The following is a 13,232-nucleotide window of genomic DNA, read 5'->3' on the forward strand; positions in this document are numbered from 1 at the left end:
GGTGGGGCCTCTGAGGCCTAAGTTCAATTTAAACAAGGTGCAGAGATTTATATATTATCATTACTATAATAGTTTAAGTAGGCAAAAGATGTTTTTAAATTTTTTTTTAAAGTTCATAGAAATCACCGAAGATCTGTAGCAGGTTGATCTGATGTTTTGATAGGAAATCTGTGTGCAAACCCTGAACATCCTGTTTCCCAATTGGTTCTTGATGGTTCATTAAAGATTCTAGCAACTAATGAGCTGGGGGGGAGGGGGAGGGAAAGGCAGGACTTCCAGTTTTCCTGCAGTCAGACCAGCAGACTATGAAGAGAAGAAGAATTTCACCAAGCTTGTAGAGAAAAAGAGCCAACAGCTATGTGGCTGTTGGCTGCTTCCCAGACTGAACCTGAGTTAGCAGGCAGGATATTACAAACATAATTAAGCTGAGGGCAGATTTAGGGGGCTGAACACGGAGAAGATAACTGAGAAACTAAAGTTGAGCCCAGATTTAGGTGCTGTAGCATGTATATCCCTGCATAGTAACTAAATATGATAAAAGAAAAATTTAAAGAAGCCACCAACTTTCTTTTGTACTTTCTAATGCTATAACTATTTCACGCTTGTCTGTTTCACATAGTCTTACCATATCACCAAGAAGTAAGTTAAAACTTGGAAAAAAATCAAGAAATGTATTTTAACCTGAAATTTTTACTTATACCTTATTATTTCTGCTGAAATCTATTCTAAATATATCTCTGCTGCAATGGGTTTTATTACAAATGCATGCAACCCCATGCATGCATTTGTATTGTAAAACAATCACTTTCCCAATAAATTTAATTTATCTCAAAAAGTTATAAAATCAGTAATAAAAACTGTACAGAAATTGTAGTTATTTTTAGGTAACTACATAGAAAATGACTTACCCCCAGTTGCCACAGTGACTTCATTTAGAAAATGACCATAAAATGGAAAATCGAAGGACAGATTCACTCTCTGCAAGGAACAATATCAGAAGAGAAAAAAAATCAATAATGTGCAGAATGGTAAATGTAAAATAGAGAGCTTTTCAATTAAAGCTAAATGATGTTTCTCTTTTTCCCAATTGGTATTGCAGTTGACCTTAAAACCTAGGTGGTGGATGGTACTAAAGAATATGTTTTGGCAATTGAGTATCTCAACCATGTGAAAAGAATTACATTAAGTTATGATCTATTGACTTCTTTCTGATTTATGAAAATTTTCTGTAAATTTAAATTCTAAATCAACTTATTTTCTCTCAGCCCTTATCACTGTTATTTCATCATATACCAATATATTTCTATCATTTAATGTGTAAGCTATAGGGGATAGTTTGTCATTTTTACCAGTTTATTAGAAAACAGTAGAACGTGACAAATGATGAGACTGAGTGAATGGAAATCAATGACAGGGCTTTTTGCACCATTACTGCTTTGTTCATTATTTTTACACATCCTAACATAAAATGTGATTGATGGACGAAGAAGTCATGGAGTTATAGATGGAGAGCTGAGGACATCATCCTGTTTGTTTATTGCAGGGAGCTATCCAGACATAGCGTATCATTTCCATTTTAAAAGAATGAACAGCGGTTATTGTAGAATTACTTTGATTTGATACAGGGTAAATTGGAGAGGTTTGGGTAGAGAATTCAAAAGTCTTAGTGTTCTTAAAGAAAGCCTAAAATAATGATTATTAATATATAAGAGCATATATATATTTTGTTTAACACTTATGAATATAAAACTAGTAAAATAAAAAAGACCAAAATAGCTCTTTGTATGTATAAATGATTACAAGGCAAGAAACAAAAAATATATTACATGTAATGCATATAAGAGACAATGACCTGAAATAAATCAATCCTTTACTCCCTTTGTCTCTGTCTCTGTGTCTCTGTCTCTCCCATCAATCAATCTATTATTTATCATCAAAATATCTACCATTATCTGAATCTAAATATGTATGTATGTATGTATGTATGTATGTATGTATGTATGTATCTATCATCAGTCTATCTATCTCAGTGTATCTATCCATTTATCTTGAATCATCTGTCTCTGTATCATCTATCATCCATCTACCTATATCTATCTACCTATCTATCTTTCATCTATGTATCTATGTATCTATGTATCTATGTATCTATCTATCTATCTATCATCTATCATCAATCATCTATCAATATCTATCTATCATCAATCATATCTATCTATCTATTTATCTGTCTATCTATCCATCTACATATGTACACACACACACACACACACACACAAATGTACACACATGTGTGTCCAAAGGAAAGGTAACAAGCCTGATCAAAGCCCAGAAGCATTTACTTAATCCTTCCTTTAGTAAATGATATTATGTTAAAAATCCCACCATTTACAGTTTATTTCTCTGAATCTACATATTAAAGCAAAGAAGATGTCTATTAGAATTTAGTTTTCTCCAATTTTGCAAATGATTGCCTTTTCATATCCTTCAGAGATTTTTAATGACTTATTTTTCACAGAGGTCATCATTCAGAATCTACTTTGACTTTCAATTAGCTTTTCTTTCCTTTTTCATAAAAGCCACATCTTCGTAAGACAAGCTTTTCATCACATGTATTTTATGCTACCAGAAAAATAAAAATGTTTCCATTGTGCCACTTGGAATGCGTGGTCACTGATAACACTAAAATGAAAGTAATGATAAAAAATTGTTGTGTCTGAAATATATCAAAAACAACTCAGTGAAGGAAATTATCCAAGTAGACAGAACCCCACCATTTCAAAGTCTCCCCATGCTCAGTAGTAAAGATGCATCCACATTAACATTTTTCTTTAAATATTTGTTTACTAGCAAACCCAGTTTTCCTCAGGGATAATGAGAAACACATGGCATATATTTTCTAGGATACTTCAGGTATTTAATTATATGAGTTAGAACAAGATACATGGCCAACATATAAGCTAAACAGAATGAAATAGGTGCTGAAAATGTTAAGAATTCATTTTTCTCAAGTATCACACTATGGTTGAACTACTCTCTCTTAAAATGAACTATTCATCTACATATGACCATGGCATCCTCTATCCTGTATAATAGCAATACACAAAGCATTTAGCAGATGCTAGCATCTGAAAGGCTGCTAAATGTATACATTACCCTTCACTCACTTCTGATAATTCCTCCCCACCACAGATACCATTTTTCTCATAAATGCCTTACTTCAAGTTCTCTTTGAATGCTACTGTCTATCATCACTTTGTTACCTTGTTCTAAAATACATTAGTATACAGTCTTTTGACTCAGAAAATAAATGAAAAACACTAAAATTCACTTTTAAGGTCCAGTCCTCACGCGAAACTCTGACTGGAAAACTCTGTCAGTATGGTCGTCATGCCAGCCATAAGCTGTAGTTTCAGGTTCTTCAAAGTCAATACTTTTACCCTTTAACTCCTGTCCTGTGATATAAGAACAGCCATAGGACCTTCATTAGTCTTGATTTCTATAGTTTGCCAAGGGTTGCTCTAGTCTGAGTTGTGCCCCAATTTTAGCCAAACCAGATATAAAAACTGAAGAAGATTCTTTAAAAAACAAAACAAAACAAAACAAAACCAACCTAACAAAACCGAAGAATAGGTGCCACTTGGGCTGGGAAGTCACTCAAATGTCAGAAAAAGCTTCCCATTAGTGGTGGACAGAGAATCAACAAGGAACACTAAGGAGGAGCTTTCAGAGTTCTTCCAATGCTGCTTAGCACATGTATGTCTTCCCTCCAGAATAATTCATAAGTCTGTTTAAATAGCTACATGCACAAACTGAAAGTCTTTACAGTCTTATTTTATAACCATTCCAGAGTGAAAGCTTATCAGATAGAGAGTGGTTAAGTATGGCTCAAGCAGGAACTTAAGACTCTACCCTTAGGCTTTGATTCACTAGAGGCAATGATCTCAACTACTAAGATATTAAAAGAAAATGATAGTAGAAACATAAAGGTGAAATTAAGAAAATCATTAGTTTCCTACCTAAATGTGTGATGTAGTAAGGTAGTAATATAAATTGTTAATCATTAGAATTTCATTAAGTGCCTTCCAGTCAAATGATTATATATTCAACATAATTATCCATAACTAATTAGATTATTATTTTCCCCAGAATGATATATAAAAGAGGTGTCAGACAAGGATAAAGGGAAGTTTTATTTTTTCATGTTTTCATCCTTCATTTGTCACCTTGTATATAACAGACAATAAATCTAGGACTCTGGGTAAGACAATAAGTAAGCTTCCCAGAGTCTGCTTAGTGATGAGAATATCACAGAAGGATACATAGTAGAACCATATGTAGGCATAGTATCACAAAGAATTGCCATTTGAGCCCAAAATTGACTCTTTAAAAAGGAAATAGTGTAAGTTCTTTACAAAGACCTTAAAGTAAGATGCAGAACTTTAAAACTGCTAGAGGGAAACATGAAGAACCTTTCTAGAAAGGCAATAACTTTCTAAATGGAACTTTCATTGACCCAAATTTAATAGCAAAACTGACTGCAAAACACTAGAAATCTACATATGGCAAAGGAAACAATGACCACAGTGACGAAAAGCTGGCCTAGAGAATAGAAAAAAACCCTGGAGAGCAATTCATCCTGCTGATAATTACTATCCAGGATATATAATGATGCCAAAACAGTAAAAACCAAAGAGAAAATAATCAAACAAATAAATGAGAAAAATAACCAAAATATACTTGTTATATAAGGACTGTAAATAGGGATTAAATGCATGAAAATAAATACATTCAATATTTTAGAGAAATACTCCATTTGATTTACCCCAATACAAATGGCTGTCATCGAGAAACACAGACAACAATAAAAAACGTTACTAAGGATGTAGTATAAAAAGAGACTTGGTCTAGAGATACTCCTGGGTATATACTTGATAGAATATAAAGGCAACATACTAGAAGTTTTCTGTACACCCATGTATACCAGAGTACTATTCTGATGAACCAAATTATTGAATAAGCCTAAATAGCTCTCAGTGAATAAATGAACAAAGGTTATATCCATATATAAGAACTATTGAGCTATTAAGGAGAATTGAATTACATTATATGCAGGAAAATGGATGAAACTAGAGATTGTCATGTAAGCAAAAAGCTAGACACATGAGGGTGATGCCATTTATTTTCTTTCATATGTGGACTCTTAAAGAAAATCTGAATGTATAAGGGGAAATAAGAGAAAAAAAAGCAGGACCCAATGGGGGAGGGGTGATATCTGTGAGTAATAAGGGGAATAAATATAGTCCAAAACACATTATATACATGTATGAGACTTAGTCTGTAGAACTCAAAAGGTGATTCAGCAATTAAGGGCATCTGTTATCTTTTCAGCACACTCAGGTTTGATTCTCAGCAAATATATGGCATTTTTAACTCCAGTCTGAGAGGATCTAACACTTTTAGGCCTGACTGGGCAAGTAGACATGAACATGGTGCACAGATGTACATACAGACAAAACAGCCATACACATGAAGTAAATGAATAAAACTTTCAATAATCACCATTGTATAGTGAATACATCCTAATCCAAAAAGGACCTCAAAGCCTGGAATGCAGGAAAAAGACTACAGCATATACAGTAATATACAGTAATGTATAAGTCCCACTATGGGAACTGAAAACTGGAGATAAAGAATATGGTGACCTCGTAGATTTCTAGCTGGAAGAGTGTTAAGCCACAGGGACACCAACTAAGCTGATAAATGCGTGAAGAAAGTTCATTTCTGTTAACTGTAATAATATTTGCTGTGACTAATTAGAATTGCATCCTTTAACTATGCAATAAGCATTAATTAAAAGTGACCCAAAATTATCAGGGAACTCTTCCACAACCCAATAACTAAGGGAACTCTGAGCACCATCAAAAACTGTATACAGTAGCAACAACAAAATCATCACACAGAAACCAGGGTAATAAATCTACCTAAGACATTGAGGTATGTTAAGGAAATATTTAATGTTAAGGGGAAAAATGGCTACCTCAAGGATCAATTAATTGATAAGTAGTCAAAGTGAAAATGAAGATGAACATGTTAAAGTATAGCATAAGAAGGTCCTCAGTTCTATTCCCAACACTGACTAAAAATTTTAAAACCCAAAACTAAAATTTAAGGAGTATAAGAAGCATAATAACAGAAATTAAATACGGTAATCATCTTAATTTTATGGAAAGATGGGAAAATTAGAATTTTCTCGACAAGCAAATGAAACATTGGTCTCATGATAGAAGATAATCCAGGAACCATGCTTTGAAGAGACAGTAGACTTATGGAGGCCAGAGAATTTGATGTGTCTTGAAGGCAGCTATATCTGTGACTGTGGTTATAAAATCACATATCATGTTTTCCTTATATGTTCTCTAAGAGTTTACTTTTTAAGGGTTATTTTAAATGTTATTTTATCATTTTTAATAATGTGTACATGTGTGTATATGTATGTGTATACACACATAAGTGCTGGAACCTGCCCATTCCAGAGAAAACAGATAATTTGGACCTGGAATTACAGACAATTGTTATCCACCTAATTATGTGCTGATAACAAAACTCTGTGGGCTTAACCGATGAGCCATCTCTAGCCCCATTGCCTGAAATCATACAGTTAGCTTTCAAATCAGACAGGTGAACAATCACAAGTCCAAATTGATGTCTCACATTCCATGTATAGTTTCATGGTATTTTTTGCACATTTTATATGATTTATTATGAATTTTGCTGTGGTTTTTTAGTAACACAATCATTATACCTAAAATATTTATTCTTCTCATTTACATTGTCTGCTCCTCAGAAGGGTCATGACAACACGCTCAGTAGTCAATGCTGTGTGTGTGTGCCTATCTTCAAGATTGAAGCCTGTTCATTAGCTTGTTGATGAATCTCAAGACACGTATTTTACAGCTTTCTTTCAGTGAAACTCTCTTTATATGCATTGCATCATTTTTTTACTAATTTATGAATGTAATACACTACGAATCAAGCTGTAGTCCCCATTTATAATTCTCAGAAACATGTTCTACAGAAATAAAATGAACAAAGTTGCTGTTTTAAAAAGATGGTTCCTCATTTTTGTGATATAGCTACACTTGTCCAGTCTCCTCAGTCTCTTTAATTTAAGTTTCTTGGGCACAAAACTACTGAAAGGAGTTTCATGGAAGAAACTTAGGAATAACTAATGTTTTAATATTTGCTGTTATCATGAGAACATAATAATAAAGAATCTAAGAACTATATGTTCAGCGATGAACTGGATATTCATCAAGTTTTATACACATATTTTAAAATTCCACTTTCAGTCAGTCAGATACGACTTATGTAAGGGGCACATATTTATCTATTGAACCTGACAGCAAGGAGGAATGTAATTCAAATGACTATTGGAATAAGAGAATTCATTTTAATCTTATATGATCGAGTAAAATCTTGATCGTAGTGTTTCAGGTAAATGTCTAAATAGGAACCTTGTGCAATATTTAGTAGGATGTTGTTTTATTTACATAGACATTTCTAGCAATGGTTGCCTACTTTAGTTAAGTGTTGTGCTTCTAGTAATTAAGTATGATTGCATAACCATTGCCTAAATGTGACTGGTTTGATTTGGATTGGTCTATTTCTGCAAGATGCACACATCAAAGAACAACTTTGTTGACACTGCATAAGGATCACATAGTGCATTCCTTGGCAGATAACAACAGCATTGCTCCTGGACTAATCATAAGGCATGTCTTTGACATTTCATTCAGTGAGACTTCGTTTTTGAATTTTGTGGTTTGTTTTTCTAGTTTTTGAATATTCTAGCAGGATTTTGTAATCATAGGCACCTGGAATCACATGCCATCTTTCTTGGGTTAGTGGCTGTCTTAGTTAGGGTTTCTATCACTGAAACAACTTGACTAAGAGAAACAGCACTGAGGACATACTTCATTTGGCTTACATTTCCACATTGCAGTCCATCACTGAAGAAAATAAGGACAGGAACTCAAACAGGGCAGAAACCTAAGGTAGGAGCTGATGCAGATGCCATGGAGGGGTACTACTGACTGGTTTGCTCATCATGGCTTGCTCAGCTTACTGTCTTAAGGAACTTCAGACCAGCAGCACGAGGATGGCACCACCCACAAAAGGCTGGTTTTTCCCCTAGTGATTACGAATTTAGAAAATGCCCACAGGCAGATCATATGAGGCATTTTCTCAGTTGATGTTCCCTCCTTTCAGATAATTCTAACTTGTATCAAGTTGACAAAAGCTAGACAGCACAGTCACATTATAACTTCATAAGCATCTAGCCTTAATGTCAAGAATCTCCTTGAAAAGGTGATTGGACATATCAAATGACTAAATGGAGCCAACATTTCTATAAGCTTGGAGCCATACGGTTAACAATAAATTGTGATTATGAATGTCTCCAGCACATCAATAGTTCATTAAAATTAGTTTTCTAAATATTTTTTACTCATTTAGTTCCTGATAAACTGCAGAAAATTATTATTGTATATTCCCTCAAGATTTGCTCACAATATCAATTGCTTCCATAAGAAAGAATTAAACCAATTAAGGAAAAATTGTTTTCTAGTAGAACTGATGTCAGGATTACAGTTAATAATTCCAAGCAATATCACAATGCTCTAATTTGGCTGCCTTGAAACAACTATAAATACTATATTTACAGAGGTTTCGAGAATGAGATTCACATTTAATATGCCAGATATAATGCTATGTATTTTTTTTGGCAGTTAACAAGGGTGAATGTGAAACTTAGTAGGTAAAAATATGATGATAAGCAAAATATTCATTATTTACAAAAAGAATGATAGTAACTTTGCAGTAAGGAAAGGAAACCACACAAGAGCTATCTTCACCAGGCATTGATATTGATATCCATGGAAACACACTGGTATCATGCCTAATGTTTTCTGCTATGTTCTACAGAAAGAGAATGCTTGAGTCTAATACAAATAGTGGAGTTTTATGTCTCATAGAACTAGAGGCTAATAAGTCTCAGGTCAGGGTTATGTTTCTGGTAAAAGATTTCTTGAATTATCTCATTACAGAAGGCACATGGGTAAAGGAGCATCTAAGAGAAGCAACAAAAGGTGGGACAGAGTTATATTTGGAGCATACATATTCTCATAACTACCTAAGCCTCAGATTACACCAGCCGAGCTCTGGAATCAGGGTCATCAAGACCTGATTGTATCTCACTGGACACACTCTTCAGTTTTGTCGCTTTGCAGGATTAAGATTGCAACCTACCAACTGTAACCATGTTAATGTATCTCCTGATAGGATGCACAGAGCAGGACAAAAATGCTAAGGACATTGCATTCTTACTAGGAAAAGACAACTGTATGTAAACATGAGGACATTTCAACCTCACAAAAGAAAACTAAAAGAGTGTCATCAAAAGGGTAAATGATGTGAGAATTAAGTGCAAATTTAGTCCTACAAGAGCCTGCATGAGGGCAAGATGACAGCTGGATGGTAATGTACAATGAACAAGATTAGACCAATGTATCTAGATTAATTAAGAGCATTGAACAAGTATAAGTAACTATCACATTATTCTTTTAAAGGCAGTTTTATAGTATGGGGAAAAAGCTATGTTGGAACTCTCAGAAGTCTGAGCATTTTAGAAGTCTGAACTTATCTCAGCACTGAAAGTTGCAAAGGTGTCATAACCTGAACCCATTAGAATGTAATGGGCCTCTCATTTAAAAAAACAACAAGCATCTAGTGAGATGATCATGTGGTTTTTTTCTTTAAGTTTGTTTATATAGTGGATTACATTGATGGATTTCCGAATACTGAACCATCCCTGCATTCCTGGGATAAAACCTACTTCATCATGACGGATGATTGTTTTGATATGCTCTTGGATTCTGTTTGCTAGAATTTTATTGAGTATTTTTGCATCGATGTTCATAAGGGAGATTGGTCTGAAGTTCTCTTTCTTTGTCGGGTCTTTGTGGGGTTTGGGTATGAGTGTAATTGTAGCTTCATAGAACAAATTGGGTAGCGTTCCTTCTGTTTCTATTTTGTGGAATAGTTTGAAGAGAATTGGTATTAGGTCTTCCTTGAAGGTCTGATAGAATTCAGCACTAAAACCATCTGGTCCTGGGCTTTTTTTAGTGGGGAGACTTTTAATGACTGCTGCTATTTCCCTAGAAGTTATGGGACTATTTAGATGGTTTATCTGCTCCTGGTTTAACTTTGGGACCTGGTATCGGTCTAGGAAATTGTCCATTTCATCCAGGTTTTCCAGTATTGTTGAGTATAGGCCTTTGTAGTAGGATCTGATGATTTTTTTAATTTCTTCAGTTTCTGTTGTTATGTCTCCTTTTTTCAGTTATGATTTTATTAATTTGGATACTGTCTCTGTGCCCTCTGGTTAATCTGGCTAAGGGCTTATTTATCTTGTTGATTTTCTCAAAGAACCAGCTCCTGGTTTTATTGATATTTTGTATTGTTCTTTCTGTTTCTATTTGGTTGATTTCATCCTGAGTTTGATTATTTCCTGCCTTCTACTCCTCCTGGGTGTATTTGCTTCTTTTTGTTCTAGAGCTTTTAGTTGTGCAGTCAACTTGTTAGTGTGTGCTCTTTCCAGTTTCTTTTTGTAGGCACTTAGAGCTATGAGTTTTCCTCTTAGCACTGCCTTCATGGAGTCCCACAAGTTTTGGTATGATGTGTCCTCATTTTCATTGAATTCTAAAAAGTCTTTACTTTCTTTCTTTATTTCTTCCTTGACCAAGTCATCATTGAGTAGAGAGTTGTTCAGTTTCCATGTGCACGTGGGTTTTCCATTGGTTTTGTCATTATTAAAGACTTAGTCCGTGGTGATCTGATAAGATGCAAGGGATTATTTCAATCTTTTTGTATCTGTAGAGGCCTGTTTTGTGACCAATTATATGGTCTATTTTGGAGAAGGTACCATGAGGTGCTGAGAAAAAGGTATATTCTTTTGTTTTAGGATGAAATGTTCTATAGATGTCTGTTAAGTCCATTTGGTTCATAACTTCTGTTAATGTCAAAGTGTCTCGGTTTAGTTTCTGTTTCCATGATCTGTCCATTGCTGAGTGTGGGGTGTTGAAATCCCCCACTATTATTGTGTGAGGTGTAATGTGTGTTTTGAGCTTTAGTAAAGTTTCTTTTATGTATGTAGGTGCCCTTGCATTTGGAGCATAGATGTTCAGAATTGACAGTTCACCTTGGTAGATTTTTCCTTTGATGAGTATGAAGTGTCCTTCCTTATCTTTTTTGATTAATTTTGGATGAAAGTCGATTTTATTTGATATTAGAATGGCTACTCCAGCTTGTTTCTTGGGACCATTGGCTTGGAAAATTGTTTTCCACCCTTTTATTCTGAGGTAGTGTCTGTCTTTGTCACTGAGGTGCGTTTCTTGTATGCAGCAAAATTCTGGGTTTTGTTTGTGTATCCAGTCTGATAGTCTGCATCTTTTTATTGGGGAATTGAGACCATTGATGTTAAGAGATATTAAGGAAAAATGATTGTGGCTTCCTGTTATTTTTGTTATTAGAGGTAAAGTTATGTTTGTATAGTTATCTTCTTTTGGGGTTGTTGGAAGATTACTTCTTTGCTTTTTCTAGGTTGTAGTTTCCCTCCTTGTGTTGGCATTTTCCATCAATTATCCTTTGAAGTGCTGGGTTTGTGGGAAGATATTGTGCAAATTTGGTTTTGCCATGGAATATCTTGGTTTCACCATCTATAGTGATAGAGAGTTTTGCTGGGTATAGTAATCTGGGCTGGCAATTGTGTTCTCTTAGGGTCTGTATGATGTCAGTCCAGGCTCTTCTGGCTTTAATAGTCTCTGGTGAGAAGTCTGGTGTAATTCTTATAGGTCTGCCTTTATATGTTACTTGACCTTTTTCCCTACTGCTTTTAGTATTTTTTCTTTGTTTTGTGCATCTGATCTTTTGATTATTATGTGACGGAAGGTATTTCTTTTCTGGTCTAGTCTATTTGGTGTTCTGTAGGCTTCTTGTATGTTTATGGGCATCTTGTTCTTTAGGTTAGGGAAGTTTTCCTCAATAATTTTGTTGAAGATATTTACTGTCCCTTTAAGTTGGGAATCTTCATTCTCATCTATACCTATTATCCTTAGGTTTGGTCTTCTCATTGTGTCCTGGATTTCCTGGATGTTTTCAGTTAGGAGTTTTTTGAATTTTGCATTTTCTTTGACAACTGTGTCAATATTTTCCACCGTATCTTCTTCATTTGAGATTCTCTCTTCTATCTCTTATATTCGGTTGGTGATGCTTGCCTCTATGACTCCTGATCTCTTTCTTAGGTTTTCGATTTCCATGGTTGCCTCCCTTTGAGCTTTCTTTATTGTTTCTATTTCCATTTTCAGATCCTGAATGTTTTTGTTTAATTCCTTCTTTGTGTTTTCTTGCATTTCTTTAAGGGATTTCTGTGATTCCTCTTTAAGGGCTTCTGTCTGTTTACTTGTACTCTCCTGTATTTCTTTAAGGGAGTTACTTAATTCCTTCTTATAATCCTCAATCATCATCATGAGAAGTGATTTTAATTCTGAATCCTGCTTTTCAGGTGTGATGGTGCTGGGAGCCGTACCAGGCTTGGTGGGGGGAGAAGGTGATCTTCTTTCTTCTCCTCCAGTCGGTCGGTTCTTCTTGAGGCAGCCGAGGGGGATGGGAATTGGAAGAGCGTAGGCGAGGGGTAAGACTTGGTCTTACGAGATTCGCGATAATATCTTACGAGATATTTAGGGTTGCTGTTTAATAAAATCTTTCTTATCTACATTACTAAAGTTTACTTACTAGGCTACTGTAGCTGACCTGCTATCTGTTTGATCCGCTGAGGCCAGAAACTGCAGTTTCTGGCCACTAACACCTCTGCCCAGGGACAGCAGAGAATTAGGAAGTGCCTTTGATCTGTCTCTGCAGGTGCTGCCAGGCTCTAACTTAGGTCTGTTGGCTTGAGGTTGCAAGAAGAAAAGACACTTAAAGAAGTTATTGTAGTTTATTGCTAAGTGTAAAAAGTTTCCTATCTAAGGGGGAAAATGGGAAGGTCCTAAGTGGAAAAAGGAAAAAATTCTAACAAAGGAAAAATTCTAAGTAGAGAGATTCTAAGCAGGGAAGAAGGGAGAAGAGGAGAGAGAGAGAGAGAGAGAGAGAGAGAGAGAGAGAGAGAGAGAGAG

The 13,232-nt window shown here is 35.0% G+C and overlaps 1 protein-coding gene across 2 annotated transcripts in view; it reads right to left on the reverse strand.

Annotated features, from left to right (window-relative positions):
* The window catches only part of Plxdc2 (plexin domain containing 2), a 394,098-nt gene that overhangs the window by 177,568 nt on the left and 203,298 nt on the right, over nt 1-13,232 (reverse strand). For both annotated transcript variants that reach the window (XM_028764923.1, XM_028764922.1), the window contains exon 4: nt 909-978. In XM_028764923.1, the coding sequence (XP_028620756.1) occupies nt 909-978 (70 nt within the window). The remainder of the gene's footprint in view (nt 1-908; nt 979-13,232) is intronic.

Source organism: Grammomys surdaster, unplaced genomic scaffold (assembly GCF_004785775.1).
Source record: "Grammomys surdaster isolate TR1022 unplaced genomic scaffold, NIH_TR_1.0 146, whole genome shotgun sequence".
Classification (NCBI taxonomy): Eukaryota; Metazoa; Chordata; class Mammalia; order Rodentia; family Muridae; genus Grammomys; species Grammomys surdaster.